This window comes from Erithacus rubecula (genome assembly GCF_903797595.1).
Source record: "Erithacus rubecula genome assembly, chromosome: 3".
In the NCBI taxonomy this organism is placed as follows: Eukaryota; Metazoa; Chordata; class Aves; order Passeriformes; family Muscicapidae; genus Erithacus; species Erithacus rubecula.
In genome coordinates this window covers 56,815,964-56,840,033 of record NC_136689.1, presented here as the reverse complement: position 1 = coordinate 56,840,033, position 24,070 = coordinate 56,815,964, and the positions used below count along the sequence as shown (strand labels likewise).

General features: G+C 38.0%; 1 protein-coding gene across 1 annotated transcript in view; it reads left to right on the top strand.

The window, feature by feature from the left end:
* The window catches only part of CTDP1 (CTD phosphatase subunit 1), a 96,990-nt gene extending 74,402 nt beyond the window's left edge, over nt 1-22,588 (top strand). The window contains exon 13 of the mRNA XM_079302955.1: nt 21,567-22,588. Within this exon, the coding sequence (XP_079159081.1) occupies nt 21,567-21,708 (142 nt within the window). The 3' untranslated portion in view covers nt 21,709-22,588. The remainder of the gene's footprint in view (nt 1-21,566) is intronic.
* The last annotated feature ends 1,482 nt before the right edge of the window (nt 22,589-24,070 follow it).

Sequence of the window (24,070 nt, the reverse complement as noted above, 5' to 3'; positions counted from 1 at the left end):
TTTTGAATGTAAGATTGAGTCATCTGACTCTTTTATACAATATTTGAAATAATGGCATTTACAAAATGGCAGTAATATTTTACTTGTTTACTGTATCTGAACTGGCTAATATGTCTTTGTTGGATGCATTGCAGGAGTTTGCTCAGATGCATATTGTTGGATGCTTCTTAAATAGCTTTTTACAAAGGATTCTGAATTTCATTGCCATGAAAGGATTATACCAAATTGATCTGCTTTGTTCTGTATAATCTTCCTAGGAAGTCTTTACTTAATGGAAAGGTCTCTGTAGGTTTTTCTATGCTAAAAATGTGATTTTCAAGTTTTTTTTCTCAATATTAAATTTATTTAAGTCTCCATTCTGCTATAATAAATGCCCTGTAAAGCTAGAGCTTGTTTTTTCCTCCCTCTCCAAAGCTATGAGGTGTATTTATGGCATGTTAATCCCAGAAGACTAACTTTAAATCATACGGAAATAATTGGATTGAAAAATGCATTCATGAGAGTTATTTCATGTTTTTGTGGGATTGATGTTAGGAGAAGGTGAAGATGTAGAGGGGGATGTTCTATACCCTTGTAAATCCACAGTAGAGTATAAAGGTGCTGGAAGTTACTAGAGTGTGCTCTAAGGAGTATAAATGTATAGTGCTATTTTCAATACACTATTTTATTTGATAGTAGAGAGGAGAAAAAATATCTGGCATGCATAGCTAAATTACTAGTTTAGGGAAATATTACACTTCTATTTAAAAAGGAAGAAAAAATTTCTACAAATGAAAGGGTATCTGGGAGATCTGTTGCAAGAGGGAACACTTAGAGAGGTTGGCACTGCTTTTTGGAAAAATTGAATGGAATTCTCAAATACAAGTAAAGAAACCTCAGAATTGGTGAAAAATATTTTTCTTCTTCATTTGATATTCTGTGCTATCTGATAGAGTGTGTTTCCATGTGGGATTTTTAGGTAAAATCTATATCGATTTGTTAGGTTTTTAAAGATAAATTATCTTTCCATTAATATCTTAAACTTCCATATCTGGTCTGTATGTTCCTCACATTTAGATTTTGTATTTAGTTTTCTTGTGCTGCTGTGGTAGAAAAGCTTTCTATTTTATTCTTTATTTAAACAAATTAAGCTTTATGATCTCATACAGAAAAAATTAATGTGGACAAGTTCTAAAAGCTTATAAATTATCAAGTATAGTTTGAACTGCTCTAACTGTTCAGAAAACAATTGGCAAAATGGCAAAATAAATGGATATATTATTTATTTCAGGTTTCCTCAGAGGTAAATCAGAGAGGAAACAATAGGACCTTTAGTGGCAAATGCTTGAAAGCAGTTGTGAGAAATGAGGGACTTTTCTGTGCACCAGGTAAGTGCTCAGCCAAGAAGCAAATGGTAGTGAGGGTGCCCTTGGTACTTGGAGGTTGTATAACTCCATTAGTGTTTTAACCCAGGTGAGGTATGTGCCTGTGAAGCAATGCTTTGGTGTGGCTCCCAGAGGAATCTCAGGATTCATCATTTCCTTTAGGTCAGTGTAAGCAGGGTTTTCACTCCCAGAGCTTGCTGTGGGCCACTAATGCACCTTCAATCCAGAGAATGAGCTGAGAGCTCAGATTAAAACCCTGTTTCTGCCTTAATCAACTGTAAAGCCCACATGCACGAATGCCAAATGTACTGTCTCAGTGCATGCAGTGTCAATAGGACAAAAGTAAAAAAGTCACTGGTATTCCTCTCTTTAAACTTTTATACACTTACAGAGTTGGATTCCTTTTTTTTATCTCTTTTGATATTTATATACCTAGATAGTGAACACAATTTTGCAGTTATTTCTTGATCATTTAAATGCTGCGACATCACAATACACTATTTTAAATTTTCGAGTGGTTAAATTACTTAAATTATAAGCATGACACTGATAAATGGTAAAAACAGCTGTATAAGCAAATGAATGCATGGCTCAGTTTCTTTATGAAAGCACTTAAGTAGATGAGTCATTCATATCTTCAAGCTTGATAATGATTTTAATGGCCCTAAGTTTCAAGCTATTACCAAAAATATACCTACTACAGCTTCAGTTAAGTTGCAGACTAAATTGTAGTTGTTTTTCTGGCTGCTGATTAGTCTTGTTGGTAAACATTGTGCATCCAGTTGTCAAGAAAACTAAGAACAGCACTTGAGAAAAGGAATTTGATTTTCAGTATGTGGGGGAAAGATGTCATTGCAGTTTGCCTCCAGTTTTGTTCAGAGAAGTCTTCTCTGCAATTTTACAGTTAGCTTTACTCCTGTAATGTTGTCTGTAACACTTTACTGTCATCCAGTTACACTGAAAAATGACAGTTTGTGTTGGAAAGTCTTCTCTTGGCTACGTATATAAATTGCATTTGCAACCTGCAAGACTTAGAAGTGAAAAGCTGCAATAATTAGAAGTTCTTTCCTCTGCTTAGGATGCTTACCTAGTAAAGCAAGCAGCCCAACAGCTTAATTATCTGTACTGTGTACAAACATTTTCTTGCACACCCATGGAAGAGCCTAACAGGCAGTTTGTACCATCTTGAGCTTTAGATACATGAGCTGCTGCTGCATTGAGAAAGTCAGAAAATTGTATGTGATTCATGTATTCACTCTGCTCTCAGAGAGTCTTAGTCATTAATTACCACAATCTCAATGTTTTCAATGGTCATGTGGTCTATTCTTGCTTGAAGTTGTGTTATATCCACATACAGAAATGTAGGCACAAAACCAGATACATTCAGAAAAACTGAAGGAAGTTGTAGGAAGCAAGCCTCTGGGAATCTATAGAGTTTTTTTGCAGAAATCTTGAGTAGCCCTTGGGAAGTTTTTCTTTTTGCAGAATTCTACAAGGAGCCTCTTCCTAAATTCATAATTAGAAAGATGACACTCTGGAAACTCTTCCAGCCACAGAAAACTGTTCCTATTTTCTGTTTTTTCTGCTGTTTTCTGGTTGTCCATGGAGAAGGAATTCAAATTTTCAGTAGATTTGCAGAGATAGATCACTTAATGTCTTGTCTTTATAATGTATAGCCTGGGTTTATTTGGCTGTGGTTCTTCTTTCTCTGAGAGCTAATGCCTCAGTACATAAAACACTGGAGGATGCAGTGATTGATTATCACCACCACAGCTGCATCTGGGAAGCAATGGATTGGGTTTGAGGCAACAGAGAATGAAAATGATGGGGAAAGTAGATCTCATTATAGCAAGTCTGCTCATCTCTGTGTTCTAGTGCTGTGGTGGTGGAGGCAGGACCAGCATGCTGCTGGGATTTTTCTAAAAGTTTTGGAATATATTTGAGTGCAAGATGGGGAGAACAAGCAAGAGTAATGGACTGCCAGATATGTTCCTCAAGTTCTTCTGGCCCTCAGAGGGATGCCCAGGTGCTCAGCACTGGAAGCAGATTCCATAACAAAGATGAATAATTTCATATCTCTGCAAACCTCATCTAGCACTGTTCTGCATCAGGTTCTTCATGTGATTGTAAAGTTTCCAGTGTTTGATGACTTCTCTGGTGTTTGAGAAGCATGAAATACTTGTGTAAGAGAGTTGTTCTCAAAAGACTGGAGAGGCAAGGTGATGGTGTAGCAAGGGTAAAGCCTCAACAACCTCTTTGGATAACCTGTGCCAGTGCTTAATCACCATCGCAGTGAGAACCTGTTCCCTGATGTTTAGAGGGAACTTCTGTGTTTCAGTTTGTGCCTGTTGCCTCTTGTCCTTTCAAGGACAAGAGAACAACCTGGCTCCATTTTTCTTTACACTGTCCATTCAGTATTTTGTGCCTGTTCATTAGATCCATGCTCCACTCCTACAGCTTCTCTGTTCCTTGGGATCAGTGCTGTGCAGTGCTGTGACAGGAAGGCTGAGGCCATGCTGTGAAGAACCATGGAGTAAATATCTGAGCAATGTAACTATGGGCTGGATACATACTAATGGACACTGAAATGCTGGAGCTGAATTTGTACAAATTCAGATCCAGCACCTCCAACCTGCACAACTTCCAGACCAGCAGCTTCTTTTGAATAGCTTATAAACCCTCCAGAACTGAGTACAAATAAGATGTTTCCAGTGTGCTATCTCTGAAGGGCTTGTTTTTAGTGTGTTTTCAATTATTCAGCTGCTTTTGCCCCCATCTGGGAGCATTCTGTTGAGTTATAGTACATAAATCTGAGTCTTGCAGTGCCCTAGCATCTATCAGTGGGTCTAAATTTTGCTTGCAGTCTCTTGCAATGTGGTCATGTTGCACCTCATAATCCTCAACATGAGTTTTCTGTTGTCAAGGATAACACAGTTTATCCTGTGATACTGATCTGATCTTTGTGTATCTTGCTGGGAAGAAAGGGAGGGAAATGATCCTCCCCACAAAGTCATGTTGCCCCTGTTTTTTACAGGTGTAAAAACTAAGTAGCATTTTTTTGTAAGGATAATTTTCTGTAACATATTTTTTACATGGCCTGTTATTAAAAGCTGTTCCAAATAAAAAGAAAAGAGAAATACCATGTTCCCTCAGTAGAAAGGCTCATTTTCCAAAGGAGCTCTGCAACAATGACAAACTTTTACAAGTCTTGAAAGTCTTCTTTCACTGTACCAATTAAAGCAGCTTCGAAAATTGCTGTCACCTCCTGCAGAGTTTTAGCATTATTAAATCTTTTTATATTAAAAATAACCCCTCAAACTGTTCCCATTGCCTGTGTTTGTGAAATTCTTCTTCCAGCTCTTCATGGATTTAACCTCCTTCACTGTTCATAAAGGGAAATATATGAGCTTTAAAGTGATGCTTTATAGCTGAATCTTAGAGCACAGATATAAAATGAATATTAGAGTGTAATAGCTGTGACATTTATATTGCTTATCCAAGGAATGTCTTTTTTTCCAGCAAAACACTTTGCAGTTCTTTTGTGCTGGGGAGCCCTTCTCCATCTCATCACTTTTCTTTTTTTTGCAGGTTTTTCTTGTGAGGATAAGGGAGAATTTGAGTTAAGGAAGGTAGAAGTTTTAGGGAAACTAATAGAAATGGTGTGAAATGTTAGGGATGATAACCCTGATGTAAGGAATTTGATAGTTCTGGTGGATTAGAGGAAAGATAACCCAGCAAAATCAAATCCTAAAAATAATAGAGACAAACATCTGCTCTTGTAAATCAAATTTAAGTGTTTTGAATACCTTTCATGGCAAAGTCATCACTGGAGTTTCTTGCTGCTGTGGTGGACCCTTTCTATGAATGGTACAACTCTTGCAGGGCTAATGGGATGATTGCATTTTTGTTAGTCTTTCAGTGGCTCCCACTCTGGAGCAATAGAAGTTTCTGAATCACACTATTTCAATGTCTTAAGAGTTTAGGTACAGGAGTGCCTGTCTTAGATATTCTGTCAGTTACTCTTGCTGGTAGTGTTCTAGTGCTCTATAATTGGTTAGACTTCCCATTATCTGAAGCCACTCTTTTAAATGAATGTGCCATAGTATCTTTCTATAAATAAGAACATGAATGAATAATTCCCATGGGCTGGCTGAGGCTTTTATACTCCCTTGAATGCTTATTCAACATCATCCCTCCTCTCATCACTCTCTTCAACATCATTTGTCTTGTTTTTTTCCTTAGGCTTCAGAAAGTTGTCATCTGTTTTCATTCCATAAGAGCTTTTTAATAATCTTAAGATTTCTGAAAGGACAATTGCTAAAACCCTATCTTGATTTTAAAAGGAGACTGTCAGGTCTATTACACGCTTCAGATGGCTTCCTTTTAGAAATCAAAGTTCTTACTACATATGTGTATATTTATGTATGTCTTGATTGTTGTTCCTATCTGGGGATCATAAAATATGGTAACAAAGAGACTGAAACTCATAATTTCTTGGGCAGCAGGGACAAAAGGCTGTGTTTCACTAGCAAAAAAACTCCAAATTACAATCTCTGTAGGAAGAAATTTTAAGTGATTGCTGTCTTGTATATGTGTCGAAGATAAAGTGTTTTAAAAGCAGTAGTTTTCATACTGAATGTTATATATTGATATAAAGAGATCAGCTTTTAATGATATAAATAGTCATTAGCTTTTCATCTTAGACAATTATTTATAAAAATTGAAGAGGGGATGGAAATGGGCAACCCCAAAACCTAGGCATCAGCTCTGAGGGATAAGCCTGTGTGCAATGGAAAGATCTCTGCAGTTCAGCCTGGACAGTTTTGCCCTGAAGACTCATCAATGAATCTTGTAGAAAAATGACTGTGTATTCTTATTAGAATACATTTCATTTGCTTATCTGGAATATTGTGTTGTATATTTTTTGTGTGCCTATCTAATGCTTTAGAAAAATATTATGAAAATTATTAAAATCAGGAGATTTAAGAAAGATATGCTATGTAATTAAGCAAGCTTTGTGCTTGCAGCTCCATTTGGGAAGCATACATTTCTTTAGTTTTCTTTACTCTCATTCTTGATGGTGGCATTTAAGAGCTCAAACCACAGTGTTGACAGCTCTGTAGCCCTAAGTTTCTTTAAAAATTGTATGATTCTGTGAGGGAAATTAAAGCTATAAGAAATCTTTCATTGATGCCTTACAGAATACTTAAAAGAGATTACCTTTCCCTACTGCACATTTGTGCCTACTGAAGTATAACATCATGTTTCAGATGAAGTTACTTAGGATTTATTTGACAAAGGGGAGAAATGTGTAGATTTCACTAATCTTCAAAAGCAAAGCAGCAAAAAGAATATTGGTCCATAGAGAGAGACCAATGTGAGCAAGCACTCAAAGTATATATTTTGTTTGTTTTTTTTTCCCCTTAAGGTACCTCAAATTTTTCCAACCAGTTTTCAAGGAAGAAATATAATGTTTTTAAACAAAAAAAAGTAGGTAATGTTGCAGATGCAAAACTATCACACACATGGAGCTAACTTCTACTCATATATGTACATTTTTCTCCTTCACATAAGCATGCTCTTAATCCCTTGGGAAGCTGGAAACTTGTAAACTAGTTTTCAGTGAGATACAAACATCAGAACTGGATAGTGCTTTTTCTCTCAAATCCACTTTTGTTTCAAAAGCAATTTGTGTTGCAGTTATATAACATGGGTAATAGTATTTCCAGAGTGAAGGCATGGAAAAAGTACTAGCCTAACTTTCTAGTACTAGAAAGTACTTTAGTATGATGAGCAGATGAAAAAGAGCTGCTTTTGCTGTCCAGTGTTTGCAGTAAGAAACTTAAACTCTGTTTTGCAAGACACTGAGGATTCCAACATGAGGGTTGTTGCAGGTAGAACTTATGGGGGAGCAATATCTTCTTCTTGTTCTTCTGGTATCAGTTACTGTTCTATAATGAAAGGGATTGCATGAGATATTAATTATTCCAGAGCTGATTTTTGACACCTGGCACTCAAATATTCAAACTTGGGGTTGAGACTTCAACAAAGATGTGCTTGTGTAGGAGTTCTTCAGTAAAGCTTCTCAGATGTGATATAATTACCCAAAATTCCAGTTTTCCAGTTACTGTACTAGGGCTTACAATTCCTGTAAAAAGGGAAAGCAGTTTTAATTCTTCTGTGTATTTATATCTGTTTCTCTTCTTGCTGTATTCTTAAATGAAATGTTTTCTTCTTTCTATTTGTCAGAGATGTATCCTGAATTTTTTCTTGATGAAATAGTTTTTCTGTGTTGAAATTATTAATGTGCAGAGAAAGGAGAAAGGGATTGCACTGTGCATGGAAATATTGAGATACTCAATTGGTTCAGTCTTCATTTACTGCAAAATCAAAATTCAAAATCACTGAAAGACTGCTGAGAAGATACAGGTCTAACTAGGTGTGTTGCATGGTCAAAGATGGGTGAAATGATAGGGGAGCAAAGGTGTGCTGATCCAATTGCTGAAGAGGAAGGTTCTTGTTCTAAGACTCCTGACAAAACTACAGCATTGATGCACTAAGCACAAGTGATAGATGCAAAGTTTGCTTCAGGAAAAATCACAGAAGGACATTGTTCACTTCATTGCTGCTTCTGACACGTTCTGAAATACTTGGAGCTACTGCAAAGGTCTAATATAATATCTGTTAAGAAGGAATAGGCGTTTTGGAAAGCTTCAGATCATTAACTGGATAAGGGGAAAAAAAATCACAGGAGAGAAACTGAGAGTGTGAACTTTCACACATCTAGACTATTAACTGCAGCTAAAATTAACCAAAGTGCTGGTTCACATTTCGATCATGAGACTTCAGTCTTGGTCTTGTATTTCTCTATATTTCCTACAAGGAGCAAATGCACAGCTTGTGCGTGTTTGCTCAAAGTGTCAAGCTGCTAAATTTCCACTGCAGGGCTGGTTTTTTTTTTTCCCCTTTTTTAAAATGGAGGTTCTTATTCTCCTAAAGGCTCTTAGAAAGTGAACTGCAGTCTAAAAGTTCTCAGGTCCAACCAAGCAAACCTTTGCACAGAATTAAGGTGCACTGTGAGAGCCTGGATTGATCTCAAGGCATTTTTAAGGTATATCTGGGCCTTTCCCACAGTCCTAAAATGACCAGAGTTGTAGGTATTCCTATTATGTCAATGTCAGCTGTCCTACGAGAGCTGGCTCTGCTCACAGCTGCAGCTGGAGTACATCCAGTGTGCTGCTGACTTCTTGTCTGGTCAGTGGTGCTGCTTGTGTCCTTGTAAGCAGCAATATTATCACAAATAGCTGGGGGTTTTTCTTAAGTATTACAAAGTAGGTGCCATAGCTGAAGTTCAGTAGGACTGCATGACTTTTGCTGATTTCTCCTAGAATGAGTCTTTTTGGAAAAAATATCTGAGCTATTTTTCTTGTACAGTGTTCCTAAACAAGTTGAATAGATGGTAGCAATAACATTTATATCCAAAAAATATAAGTGTTTTTTCATAACAGGCCTATCAAATATAAACAGCAGTTGATTTTTTAAGTTTCTTTCCTTTTTATAAGAGATTTTTTCCAAAGTCTTTCTCTATGAGATATGATGTTGCTTCTTTTGGCAAGTTGCTTTAGCATTTGGTGGTATAAATGAGGTGTTCACCACTTAAAGTGTCACCTTAATCTATTAAGTTTTATGTTAAGAATAATGTAAGTTGTTACAGTTCTAGAAAGTTTTTTTCATTGTTCACCAAAAAGCTGAACAGTGGTGTTTTGAACTTTTATGAGGTATTTTGACATAACTCTGTGAAATCTTCATGTTTTCCTCCACAATATGTAACTTGCCAAAAGACATACAAACTGCAGAAGACTACTTTTTTCACAAAGTGATGGATTATAATACTTGTGTTTGTGTTAGACCACATCAGATGAAAATACTTTGAAATGCAATGTGGTTAGAGTAAACGTCTGCCTTTGACCTTCCTTTACTGTCTAACTATGAAAATACATTGTTCAGAAGTTGTTCAGATGCAATAATTCAATTTATTCAGTCCATTTCTGTCTGTATGTGCAGTTATTACTTGGCTTTCACTGATACTATGGTTCTATCTGCTAGTTAATATAGCAATTATGCAACTGAGATCAGGAAAAGAAGTGTCTTTGGAAAACTGAAAAATAGCATAAAGTTCCCTTATACTGCTTTCAGTGTAAGTTTTGAAAGCTAGTTTGTCTTATGTATGTTTTTGATCAGATTCTCTTGAGTCATCAGTACCATTTATTGGTCATGTGTTTTCCTATTCCAATACCATGTAGTATTTCAGTGTACCTATTTCAGTACCACTAACTGTGCAAGTCTACACGGTGTTAAGTTCTAACAGTTTTAGTGCTTCAGGGGAAGGATACACAAGCAGTTAAAAGTCTGTATGTTCTAGCATGTTACAACTATTAAGAAAGTGCTGTTAAAATATATCCTTATTTTTCTCAATTCACTTTAGGTTTCACTTGTGCTTTCAATAGGATTGTGCTGGTATCTGTAAAATGAACTGGGAAATCCAAGTTGCCATTTTTTCTAGGGACGATAGTTTGGAATCAAGATAGGTTATCAAGCAGGATAGTGTTTGCCTTGTTCTCCTTGTCTCCTTGAATGTACTAGTAAATGCTAAAGTATGTACAGGAATTGCTGTTATTCTTACATTTCTCCGTTCTAACTTTTGCTGTCTATAATGATTCAGTGACTCTGTCTATAACTTGAGTTCTGAGTGAAGTAATGTAATTGATTTCTCACTAATGCGTCAATGTATTTGAAATAGAAGTCTTTCTGCAGTCATTGCCTTTTATCACTGCAGAGCCATTAACTAATAGCTTCCATCCTGGGACAATGGAGTGACTAGAGCCTGAGGGAAAATAATTTTCAGTAATATATCTGCAGAAGTACCAATCTACAAGAGCTGGATTTTTGTAGAAGCAGACTTTAGAAATCATTTGTTACAATCATTTTGGGACGAGTGAGGGCTGAAAAATGATGAGAGGCATTCACATAATCAGAGAGAAAGAACAGAGAAGAGGGACGTGCTTTCTATCAGAGGATTCTTGTTTAACTGTGAGGCCAGCTGAAGAAGTAGTACAAAGCAATAAAAAACAACACTTTAGCTTGGAGAAGAGGCCATATGTGGCAGGGACGATCCTGGCACCCTTCCAGGACCCCAAACCTAGGCTTAAGCAGTAATCAAGACTGGTGAGAAGAAATTAGGTCAACATGTTTGTCTTTTCATGTAGCTCTGTTTTGCTTGTACAATAGCCATGAGTTTGTCTCAGAATAAAGAATGTTTTGTTTGCGTTAATTAATATATCACAGTTAAGTGATCTGTAAAATCCACATTGCTGAGATTGAAGTTGAAAAAAAGTGCATGGATTAACTACCTGGGAGTCAGAATAGCCCTGAGCAAGTCCTGGAAACCTACGGCAGAGTTATGTGCCTGTGAAGAAGAAAGTGAGCTTGTGTTGATGACATTCCAGTCTAACCCTAACCCAGGGTACTAGGAGCTGTCTGACCCTGTATGAGAAGCTTCCAGGCAAGGAGAACTCTTGATAATGTAATGCTACCCCTTGAGCTTCTAGGTTGTGGGAGTGAAGTTTTCAGAACAGTGCACAAAGGGCAGCTACCTGGTTCCTCTAGCCCAGCTGTGAGAGATGCTGCTTCATTTAAGTATTCCTAGATCCAAAAGATTCCAAAAGCATAATTTAAGTTTGATGAAATGACGGCTGCAGGAAACAAGGATAATGGGAAAAATATCTGGGAGTTGCTGACTTGATCTGCTGTAATGGTCTGCCACTGTGAAGAATGAGCAGCCCCCATCTTGGTTCATGTGATTGCCAGGCTAAGAACTAGAACCCTGAGTGAATTTAAAAACCTGAGCTCCTAGTGTTCACTCAAGAAGGGAGGAGTAAGAAAACCATTTCATTCTGTCTTCAGACCACTTATGATACACAGAAGGGACAGTTCTTCTGATGGAATCTGACTTCTGGTAAGAAACTGGAGCATCAGATTGTTTTGGATGTGTTTCTGTTCCTGCACAGGAGTAATTAACAACACCAGGTTCCAGTAACCTGCTTCCCCTCACATAACAGTTCCTCCAGCACTGTATGAGTATTTATGGACTTAGGACCCCTAGCACTACTAGCCCATTCCAGCAGCCCATAGATATTAATGTTGCTTTGCATCTGTGGTTGTTTGCATGTGTGGGACAAGAAAGATGTAAAGCAGAAGTTCAGGGTAAGACAAGTCCATAACATACTGCTTTGGTGAGAGAGCTGTACTGAGAACTGAAGAATAGCAGGGGGCTGCCCCTCAGGTAATTTAGGCAACATTTCTTCCTTTAGTCAGGCTGAATGCTTCACTGAAATTTATGAGCTATTAAACAACTTATGTTTTTCCTTAGTAAGATATATGGATATCTAAATATCTCTTGAGAATAAGGAAACCAAGATTTAGATTAAGAACTGTCAGTGAAGGTTTTTAATCCTTCATTGTGTTGAGACCTAGGACATTAGCAGGAATACTGTAAGGCAACATTGTTCCGATCAAGAAAAATAACTCTAGTTTCCCTAATGAATTCTAAAAGTACTTTAAATTCCACATAATAACTAATGTGCATTAATCTTGATCCCTGCAAGTCTTTAATGGCTGCTAAACAGCAGTGTATATCTTCAATTAAAATGCCAGCTTGAAGCGTGTGCTAAAAATGTTTGTAGAAGAGAAGCAGTGTTGCTTCTTAATGGAGGGGGGGAATCTAGGAATCAAAATGGGTAGATATTCACATTTCCAAGTAGTTTATTAATCACTTGAACTTCTAATAGGTTCTTCCATTGGGAAGAACAAAGATATTTTAGAAAACTTGAACTTGGTTCAGAAGACTATTGTATCAAGCCAGTCGTGGAGATCTGTCCCTGCACTGTTGTGAGCCATGCACCTGGAAAGCAGAATGGGGATGTTTTAATTCCCTGCACCACAGCAGATGTCACAGCAGCAAACATGTCCTTTACTGTGTGACCAAGCATATTGCCACTGCATTGCACATGAGAGGCCCCTGTTTGCTGAGGGAAATGTTTGCTGTTTGGAACCTCCTTTTGCTGTTTCTCAGATTGCCACTGTGGCTTGAGTGTGCCTTTAGCTATCCCAGTATTTACTGGAAAGCACAATTGAATACATGATAGTGTATGTTTTGCCAGTTGCAGTGAAATAACCCATCAGACAAATCCATCACAGTAAATGTTCTTGTGAAGTGTGTTCTTGTTAGGTAGAGAACATGTAAAGCTTGTATATTAACAGAAAAAAAGTGTGTCTCAGCTGATGTTGCTGTTTGCTTCAGACCACTGAATGGTAGTACCAAAAAGTTTTTTAGTGTCCCAGGTGTTGGCAAGGGTGAATAAACAGCATCTGAGCTGAGTGGGGCCAGAACTGCCTGCAAGATCTTGGTATGTGGCCAGGCTTTCCCCTGGCCCCTGAGGGTTACCTGTGCAGGCTGAGAGGGAGCCAGGGTATCTGAGTGAGGTCAGCTGTGAAATGTGTTCTGGCAGAGGACCTGTAAAGTGATTTTATTCCTAGTCAAACAGAGAAGTGTCTCATCCCCTGCCTGGCATTTCAAACCTTGCTCCTGCCCCTGCATCAGTGTGGCTATCTCCTTCTCAGATAGCAATTAGAGAACTGTAGTCTCAGTTTTTGTTACGTGTTTGAAGTGCTGTCTGTCTAGTCATTTAGTGCCCAGACAAACACCTTTTCACATTTCCTTCTTGTGCACATCCATATATCCAGGTAAATTGATAATTGTACTTTATTGGAGCCTATGGCCAGTACCATTACATGGATGAGGCCAGGCTGTCGTGGTTTAACTCCAGACACTAAGAACCACACGGCCACTCACTGGCTTCCCCCTGCCCTGTGTGGTGAAGAACCAGGAAAAAAGTAAACCTATGGCTTGAGATAAGAACAATTTAATAATGGATACAAAATAAAATATTATAATAGCATCATAATAATTGTAATGAGAAGGAGATAGGTTTAATTTCTCTTAGGGAAACAAGTGATGCATGATATAGCTGCTCACCACCTTGCTGCTTCTTCCTCTGCAGCAGTCCATCTGTCCTGTTCAATGACCCCCAGTTTAAATACTGCACATGATGCTCTGTGGTGTGGAATATCCCTTTGGCCAGTTTGGGTCAGCTGTCCTGGCCATGTTCCCTCCCAGGTCCTTGTGCAGCTCCTCACTGGCAGAGCACAGGAACCTGAAAACCCTGGCTCAGGGTAAACACTGCAGAGCAACAACTGAGCCATCAGTGTGTTACCAACATCAGTCTCATGCTGAATTCAGAACATCACACTGTACTGGCAATTGGAAAGAAAATTAACTCTCCAGGACACAGGTTCAGTATCTGCCTTTTACTCTGGACTAATGAAAGATAATGAGCTGCTTCTCCTTCAGATGCCTTCTTCATTAGTGATATGGAGGAGACTGCAGCTGAATAATACCTTGGACCTGGGTTTTGGACATCACCATCATAAAAAATGGCAGCTTTGCACCAGGAAGTGCAGATCATGTATAAACTGCCTTTGCTAGTTCAAATTTATTCCAGAAATATCGACAAAAAATTGTAGAGCAGACTGCAGAGGGGATCAAGATTGTGAGCCAGGAGAGCTGTGATCTGCAGCACTGGGTCGTTTGTCACATCATAGCTGGTGTGAAAACAACAGGTACGGGGAATTCTCAGCACTGTGATTCCATTTGGCAGATAGGCTGGGGGTTGGCACATGCCTTTTGATCCAGATTGAATTTGTCATGCTCGCTGACCCAGTGTTGTGGAGATCCAAATTTAATGAATGCTGACCCACTTTTTAGGAAGTTTGTTGGAATTGCACAGTAAAAGAAAGATGGATGGCATTCTGTTTCAAATGTATTGCATGTATTTTTATGCTGTATATTATCATTTATGCTAACTTTATAGAACTGCTGTAAAAGTCACGTGGTTCTGGCAGATATTCTTACAACCTCGGTTCAGGTTTTTCTTATTTGTAAACCAAGCCTTGACACTACTCTACTCTGTTTCTAATGGAAACCTAGCAGTTTCTAGACCAAATTTTTGAAAATTTCTTTTACCAAGAAGTGACCTCCTGCCTTAATGTCATTTCATTTTGTAGCTTACTAGCTTTTCTAAGAACTCATGTAGCAAAATGGACTGTCCAAAGTCAAGTGTTGACTCTCTAATGCTGATAAATTATTTTCTAGGTTCAGTGCAGCTTTTTATTATAATGCAGTTGTATCTCCAAAACAGTCTTCCAAAAACCTCCAAAAAAGCATAAACAAATATATATTTTGTATAATTTCAACAAATAAATAAAGAAAAATCTAAGTTGTCAGGGCTAGGAATTTGGGGAAGGAAGAAGTGAGGAATGCCAAGAAAATGTCTTGCCATTGGGATAAAGAAATAAATAGTAGAGAAATGTAATATTGCAGGAAGATGTTAAAGAACAAATCTTGCAGCCTGTTGCTAGATGAAGCTGTCTCAATCCCAGGTACCAGGGTAACCTTCAGCCTCACAACAGCTCCAGTTCCTCACCTGTTGTGCAGGAAGTGCTCACTGGACCCTGTCTACAGAGAAAATTTCATGAAAAAATATGCCTGTGTGTATTTTGGCCTATAGAACACAACATTTTAAAGGAATTTGAAGTCTATTTTTTGTGCCTCAGTGGAGATGACAGTACTACCAGTGTCCATAAAGAGTCAATGATGTGTTTTGTCTTATTTTCAATATTTTGTGATAAAGCAGAGATGTTCTTAGTATTTTTGTGAGCAAAGCAGTGAATGAACATCCTGGAAGAATGTTTGGTTTAGTTATTTGCAATTAAATATCAATTATTGATTGCAAACAAGGACAAAGTAAGAGAAGAGTTGAGGGCTTTGATAAAATCATCTTTCAGTATAACTTGGTGTAGTCCATAACACACAGATTAAAATAATCTATGGATATCTCATTTTAAAAGCCACCATATACCAAAACTTACTTCCAATCTCCTTGGTTATCACAGTCAATGTGTTATCAGCTAAATTTCATCTTAACAGTTTAAGAAGCCAAATAATGCAGGTTGAAGAGTGTTCTCAGTGCTTTCTGAGGGATGCTGGCAAGTCCAGTCAGGACTCCAGGCATTACTTTGCAGAGCTGGAGGTCTTCAGCCTGGAGTTGGTTCTCCATTATGTTGGTACAGGGGTACCTCCACATACACATTGCACTCCTGTGAGAAAAATGAAGGCAGTTTGACTTCTCACTCAGATAAATCAGATGGTGCTTTTCCAACTTCTTGTTTTGATGTATGGTTTTGAATTTTCTAAATTGCCCATATATCTTATGTTTTTTGCCTACTTTTCATCTTAATTTTTTATTGCATACAACCATTCTTTAAAACAATGACTCACATTTAGATTTCAAATGAGGACATTATTCTTCATCACTATCTGAGACTGCTGCCTTCTTGTAACAGAAATTTGTTTGAGGAATTAAGTTGTTACTTAGCTTTCCCCTTGCTCTGAATATTAGGAAAACACAGGCTCATGAATGGGACGATTTTAGCAAAATTTGCAAGCTATCCTTGTGAAATCCAGAAATTACTATAGTGTGTTATCTTATCTGTTACTTCCTGACTTAAAATACTCTCAATTTAGATATACAATGAGTGTTTAGTTCAGAAAACTACATATAAAGCTGTTGCAAGATGGTTTTCAGCTTCCAGAACAGTTTCTCACCATTGGAATTGTGCACAGGTGTGCTAAATTTTAAAGCAGAAAGGCACTGAGGCTGTAAAGAATTTAATTAGCTCTCACTTTACTGTTGTGTTAGTTAAAATACTCTTTGGAGATGTCAGTTGGAAGTGGTGGGTGCCTGGAAGAGGTTTTTGTGAGGAGTGTTGGAAGCACACAGTTCCTCCAGCTGCAGGGGCTCTGTGCGCACCCCAAGGCTGTGCAAGGAACATTCTCAGGGCGTTTTTCTGCATGTTAGATTACAGATCATCCTGTAATCCTTCAGACAGCACTGGATGAGTTCCTGAGGAAATGTGTGAGGTGTGTGGCGCTTGTCCCTGCGGCGCTGCACGCTGTCCTGTGTGTCCCAGCAGGAGCTGAGGGACAGCACGCTCTGCGCTCGCCAGCTGTGCTGGGGTGCTGCTGTGTGCTCTGCCAGGGGAGCACTGCACAGAAAATGCAGTGCTCTTGCACAGAGGCACCAGGGGACTCACCAGAGGGCAGGCACCTGAGCACAGGCAGGCAATTGCTCACTCCTCTATCTGGTGTACATGAAAGGGCACGGAATCACAGTGGCTTGGCTTGGAAAGCACCTTAAAGAAAAACATAACCACAAAACTTGGAACATCTCTCTGGAAGTTTAACCATCTTGTCTGCCTGCCTCATGTAACATATTAATGATCACAACATTGATTTTCAGTTTGTGTATTCTCAGAGCTCAAGGCATTGAAGCTTGTTAGGCTGGCATCTTCAGAATGGGTTGAAGAAGAGTTTTACTGGATAACCAGCCCTAATTCTTCATAAGTGAAAAATATTGCCAGACAGCTAGTTCATCTGAATACTAGTTTATCTTGTTCCCATAGTCAAATCCTGTGGAAGGAAGTCAAATTCTAGTTGCATTACCAAATGCCACATCACCTTCTTTCCATTGTGGAAGGAGTTTACAGAAAGCAATGGTGTGGGTGTGTATGGAAGAGAGGACAGACGTTCCCCATGGAGCTTCAGAGGCTTGCCAGGGGCAATGTAGGTTGTGTTGCAGGGCTGTGATGATGTTGGAAGGCAGCACACAGTTTCAAAATGCCCTTTCCAAACCCTTGCCTTCCAAACTACTTAGGGCTGCTATGTGAGTGTTCTCATTAGAGAGAAACTTGGCTGTATTTGGTAGCAAATTGAAGTGCTAATTTATAATGTCAATGCTGTAAGCTGATTGCTTGTAAAAGACTAAACACATTTAGTCTGCAGGCTCTACTTTGTTATTGTACTGATTTTAGGAGCTATTGAAAAAAAAGTCAGGTCGACTTGCAAAGAATTAGAGGTTTATTCATTATCAGAATAGTAGTGGGGGTTGTGGGTATTTGGAGTTTAAAGGATATGTGAACATGCATTTAAATACTTTCTGTAGTTCTCATTTACAAGTTCAACATAAGGTTTGGAAAAGATTTAAGTTTGCTTTGTTTAAAGCAAGGGTTATGTTGCCCTTTGAGTTCCTTTGCTAATTAGATGTTTCTATTTTAATGTAGCACTGTATTTCTTAAAGGGGTGCCATTGGGATGTAAAACAAACCAGAGACAATCTGCTTTTCAGTTAGGAAAAGAAGAGTGTTTTTCCAACATTATTTTCAGCCAACTATAAATTAAGGTCTTAAGATAATAGAAGCAAGAAATACTGGACTTCTTTCACTTTGTTCCCTATGGGTCTCCTAGTGAATTAAATTTTTTTAAAAAGTGAATTCATAAGAATGCAGTTTTCATTCAACCTGTACATTGTAATCAGATTTTAGGAGTCATTTTAATCGATTGAGAGGTAAATAAATTTTCATTTTCAGTAAATTTTTCTGTGCTGTTTCTTAGGTATACACCTTGTGCTATTGCAACTTTTTTAACCTCTTAATTCAGAATATCACTATTTCCTATTAGGATTCTGTAGATGAAATTTTCCTAAAAACTACTTTTATATGTATATAATTACAAATGGGTTTTTTTTCTTTTCATTTTTAATATCATTGTGAATAACACTTGTAGTTTATTTCAATCTCTTGACAGTTCATTTAAATATGTAAGGTTTTATGAAATTTCGTTCTCTTTTGAAAGGATTTTTCCAGCATGTGAACTGGTGAGCGTTTGAATACTGGGTATTACAAAGGAAAAATGCTTAATACAAAGGAAAAGGAAATCTGGATTGTAGAAGTTTTTTCACAGAATTGTCAGATATTTGAAGTTCTGCATTCAGTGTTTTGGCAGTTGCTCATATGTGAGGTTAAAGATACTCAGTTATTATCAACGTGTTTGGCTTTTAATAGCAGTCAAGCAAAATTCATTATAAAAATGCAAATCAGGCTAATGGAAGCCTGTAATGCTGTTGAATCATTTTCTCCAAATAGTAAGAAGGAATCCTGTATGAGCTTAACTTTTCCACTCAAAAGTGCTACACACTATGGCTCTGAAACTGGAAGTGACAAAGAATGGGTGCAAAGCACTGAGGAAAATGTACATTCTAAATGGTTTGTTATGTTAATAGATACACTGCCTTGGGGATAGTACTGCTTTTTCTCTGAAGGTTATTACTAAAATATTATTATTAACAGAATGTTATCTCTCTTTTCTGAACTTGCAAAGAAAAAATGCAGCTCTGTGTTCCTGATGTCCTTCCTCCATACTTCTGTCAGGGTTAGCTTTTTATTTGATATTATAATATTAATTTAAATGTTTTTTGAATACCTGTGAAGCTGCAGTTTACAGTACACAAATGCTGAAAAATTTTTATATTGTAATAAAAAAAATGCTAACTTTCAGGAGGTTTTTTTGTTTTTTCGATAGAAAAGTAAGGCTTTTGGGTTTCCAAAGATACTGTTTAATACAACTGAATGAGGGATGAAATATGGGAGAGGCATCCATTAAGATTTCTGGAAAGTCTTTTTGTAAGCTAGAACTTACTTCTTTAATTAATTAGTCACACTAAGTATTTCAGATCCCTGTATTTTGTTGATTGTTCTCACCAAAATCTAGTTTCTGTGAAGTACCTTGAAATTTTAAAAGTTACTTTCTTGCATAAATTAATAATTTCACTAGTCTTTGCTGTAATTATTTAGTAAATTAACTATTCTACACTTTCAAGAAATAATGAACTGGCAGTGAGGTATTATTTCAGTGAGCTGTTATTTCTTGTATTTCTTCATAGACTGTTTTTTCTTTTCTATGAGATCTGTGCTATTCATATATGTCCTAGTAAACTTAGAATACTTGGGCTGGCTCTAAAAGCCTGCTTGTTCTGACACATCCTCTGATAAAGTATCTGCAGTTGTGTGCACACGTTTCATATGTGTAAATGACAACTGTCAGCTTGCTAATTTCATTTTTCAGTGGGCAAATACCATCAGATTCCATTGATGCAGCCTTACAAACAGATGAATACAAATGTTTTCAGCTGTGAGCACTGTGGTATAGTTTACTTTCATGACTTCATCTCTCAGTTCACACTGCCTGTGTACTTCTTATCCCCTGCAAGTTAAAGATGCTCTGCTAGTTTCTTCTTTTGCTGAGTAAGACTCTTTCAGGTTTAATTCCCAATTAGCTTTTCTTGGCTAATAGTATCATTAATGCCTGAAATAGCACTGTAGCTCTGAATTCATCACCAAGTCAGCAAGTGTTGCTAAGGTTCCATGCAGTTGTATAGCTTTGAATGAAAATGGGCCGAGATTTCTTCCAACTGGGCATTTTAAGCAGGGGAGCTTTCTTGTCCAAACTGCATGCTAATAGAGGCTGTGTGGAAATAATCACTGTTATGTCTGAGAAACTGCTTTTTATTGTGAATTAGGCTACCTTTAGTGCCCTGTAACTCCCTCAGCACACCACATTTGAGTTTCAGTAGCAAAGTATTCAGGTAACACTTCTACTTCATCCCATTTTTCTTTGTTAGGGATTTAGAGTCCAGAGTGTATCCCAGGGTTTCAACTTTGCCTCCCAGGAATATTACTTCTACCACCCTATGCTGAACAGCAAATCCCACCTGACATCAGTGGGAGGAAGTGATCTGCAAAGCAGCAGCAGTCTCTGGTTTTGTCCCACACCTGCAGCAGAAAGGGAAGATGGAACATAGTACTGCTCACTTCCCACCCCTTCTGACTTCCCAGCACACCTTGTCCATCTCCCTGAAAAACTGAGAAAAGGGCAGGTCAGGTGTCAGTCAGCCAGTCCACAAACCAAGCAGTCTGGGCTAATGAGCATTCCTCTTTCTTGGAAAACAGCAATAAAAGTATCTGTATAAACAAAAATTGCTTTGTATTTCAGCATTGCTTACATGCTCACAGGTTTGACTGTTGATCTTTGCCTTTATTTATTTTGGATGTGTATAATTCATGTCAGTATTATCAAAGGTATTTCTTTCTTGCTATATGCTATTTCTCTGTGCTCTTAGAAGTAACAGGATTAACAGCAGTTAAATTACTGCTTTTAGCTAAAATAGATCATTTTATTAGTTTTTCATGACTGCAAGTGGTACATTCTCTTCTAAATGAAACCCCACCCAGTAAGGAAAGTTATTTGAGAGATGCCTGCCCCTCTACATGTATTTTTCTGCTTGGAATTTGAACATAATAATCCAGAAGGATTTGGAAGGTGTTTCTACATCTCATTATAAATTCTGTGCAATGCAAAAATCTCAACTTTATTTTTGTCTCAGAAGTACACGTCTGATATAAAATTCCCTTTGGCAAGGAAAAGAGATTTTAGGATTCCACAAATCCAAATTCTTTTGCTTATGGCTATGTCCCAGTTGAAGCGTTAGATTTTCCTTGGAGATCTTTCAGAGCCAGGAACATGATTCTTTCAGCAGGGTATGGTGCACATCAGCTTCCTGTTTAAACTGGTTCATCCTCCAGAGAAGCAAAGAAATGTGTTGTTCAGCCTGGCAGTACAAATCCAAGATGATACAAAAGGGAAGGATGGAACTCCCAAAATTTTAAAGCATGAAACTGTAGATGCTGGTGCAGTAAGATTTGGTTAATCAGTTATGGATTTATTTTATTAAAATAAAAAGAAACTCGAATATTTCAAAATCATGTAGCAATATTTGTATTTTGGTAATATCTCTGACACAATGGCTTTCTTCTTTTTTTGGGGGATGCAAGAGGAACATAAATCTACTCATTATTTTCAAACAGTCTCATACTTTCTTCAGAAGAATGGAAGAAACAAATTAGCACTGCTTTGTTCTTTACACCTACTGCTGACAGTACATAACAGCAATTAAAATATGAATTGTGTGAACTGGCTACTGTTAGTTCATGCAAAAGCAAGTGCTGTACTTTTTGTCTAGGCCTGAAAAAAGATTAGTCCTTTAACCTCACTTTTCCTCCTGTTGAATATGAGTCTCTCAGTAAGCACTGAGACACCTCCATTCATGGGCCTTGTCTCTGTCTGTCCTTCCAGGGGTCACAAGCGCAAACTGGATGAAGATGATGCTGCCAGTGAATCCAGTAAAGAATCCAGCAATGAGGATGAGGAAGGAAGCAGCTCTGAAGCAGATGAAATGGCAGCAGCACTTGAAGCTGAACTGAATGACTTCATGTGAGATTCAAGCAGAAGACAGAATTTGTAATTATATTTTACTTCTCGTGAACAGATTGGACTTCAGATGAGTCCCTTATGTCAGTACTCAATGTTTTTCCAAAATGTGTGTGTATATTTTGCAAAGCAACTCAAGAGGTGATACGTTATTTTACAAAATCAGAAATAGATGTTTTTAAGTTGTTTTACTAAAGGAATATATACTTTTTTAAGCAAAAAAAAGTATTAAATGGGACATGGTGTGCTATGCCAAAGACATGTTAGGAGCTCTGCAGAACCTTCATGTATGGGACAGTGGTACAAAGATTTGTGATTAAACAGACATCAAGTTTCTAAAAATGTTGTAGGCTGTGGTTTATGGGTTACAGTCCTAAAAAAGTGGAGATGAAGGAGATGGAATTGTATGGGTAGTACAGCAGGAACCTGATGAACTGGTCATCCTTTTCCACAAATAAGGCTATCAAATATAAAAGGATTTTTGAAATAAAAAAGAACTATTTATATTTGTATAGAAACAGAGAACGTGATATGCGAGCTTTGTGAACTCTGCACTTGACCCACCTGTCATTTGCTTGTAAGAGAATACATAGTGGTCAACATTCATGTTTTTAGGTTACTTTGTTGAATAGTTGGGTTCTTTAGAGACATTTAGATTTTTACCTTCTCTGTAAGCAGAAATTTAGCACAGCAGACCGTGTGGTCCTGTACTGCCACAAGATCCATATTCACCTATTTGTGTTGTCTTGGAAAGAACAAGTGCTACTTCAGTCTAGATAGAATATAATTTCTTTGACAAGAGATCTGATGTAAAGTTTTTGTATATTCTATTTCATATTTGACCCACAAAACAGATTTTCTTTCATTTAATAAAGATTCATTTTGTATGCTTTGTTTCTCTTTCCTGTTCATTTCCTTCCATCAAACAAAAGGCGTTTTTTCTGTATTATCTTTATTCTGCATGAAAGTAATGAAAAGCATTGAAAGCAGGTGCAAATTTGTAGATTCAGGCAGGTAGGTGAAGGACAGAAGATAAACACTGGTTCAGAAGATTAATGGACTCTAACATCTGACTTTTCTCAGGTGTTTTGACTGGCCTCTGAAATTACTATAAGAGTTTTTGCTCTGGTATCAATTTCTGTGGCTAGGACCATGGTTTATTCTCACTTGTTAGAAACTGGAGATTGAATCCCTTTAACAATATGTTTGCAGAAGAAGACTCATTAGTTTGTGTGTCATGGTTAAAAGGAAGTTTTCCCATTTAGCAGTAAAACAGTACATTTGCGTAGAATCTCAGCTGCTTTACAAATAGCACTCTAATTTTAAAGCTTCGTAAAGACAATAAAAGGAAGACTGAGAAAACACAAGAGCCTTTTCAGATTAATACTGCTTTTCCACTTCAGAATGCAAAGTCAGCATCCACAGACAAAAATAGTGGATTTTGTGGGGAAATGCTCAGTTTCCTGGACATTTATACAGGTACCATGCAGCTGAATGCTACAGTGCCTGCTGTAGGTCTCCATGAAAACAAGCAGGATGTCTCCCACTGACTTTTCATCATATAACAGAAGAAAAAGACTAATGCTTGTAAAATGGGAAGTCAGAATACTTCATTATTTTTTTTAGCAACCTGAATACATCATCCCCAGCTACCAGAGGATGACTCCTTGCAATTAAATACTAAAATGCCAGGGGTTGTGGGGCATGTTTTTTTGTTTTCTTAAAACTCCACTTGAAATAATGTGAAATAACATCAGCTTTCTGGGTCACTGTGATGCTGCAAATGACTTGACAGCACAAATTTCAGCAGAGACTTGTTCTGGCTGATGGTCTTTGCCAGTCACGCAACTCTGGGGCAGATTTAAGCTCTGAGTGTGAACACAGCCAGTGAGCAAAGCCAGGCTTTGCTGGCTGCTGCATCCCTGGCACTGCAGCTGCCTCACAGTGCTCATGGGGGGATTCTCTGCAAACAGGCTCTCTGGTGAGAAAGGCTGTGTCTTCTTCCCAGTGTTATTTTAGGGATGATGGCTTAACTGGTGAGAGGAGGTGGTCTGGGCAGGAGTCCTAAAAGTCATCAGCACTCTGGTATCTCAACAATCCCTGCCCTCCAGTCCTTGAGTAGGGGGGACCAACTCTTTGCTCACTGCCAGAGCAGTCCAGAAGGCATCAAGCCTGCTTTCTGCTGAAAAGTAGCCTCCTGCTCAGGTGGCTGTGCTGAGTGCACTGGTCACCAGTCTCTGCACAGGTGGGAGAGAGGAGTGGAAACTGAAGATGTAATAGATGGTAAGTTAAATGCCCATTCCAACCTGCCAGTAAGAAGTCTCTGGATGTACGAAGTTGTCACTCACTCCCACTAGCTTACACTTTTC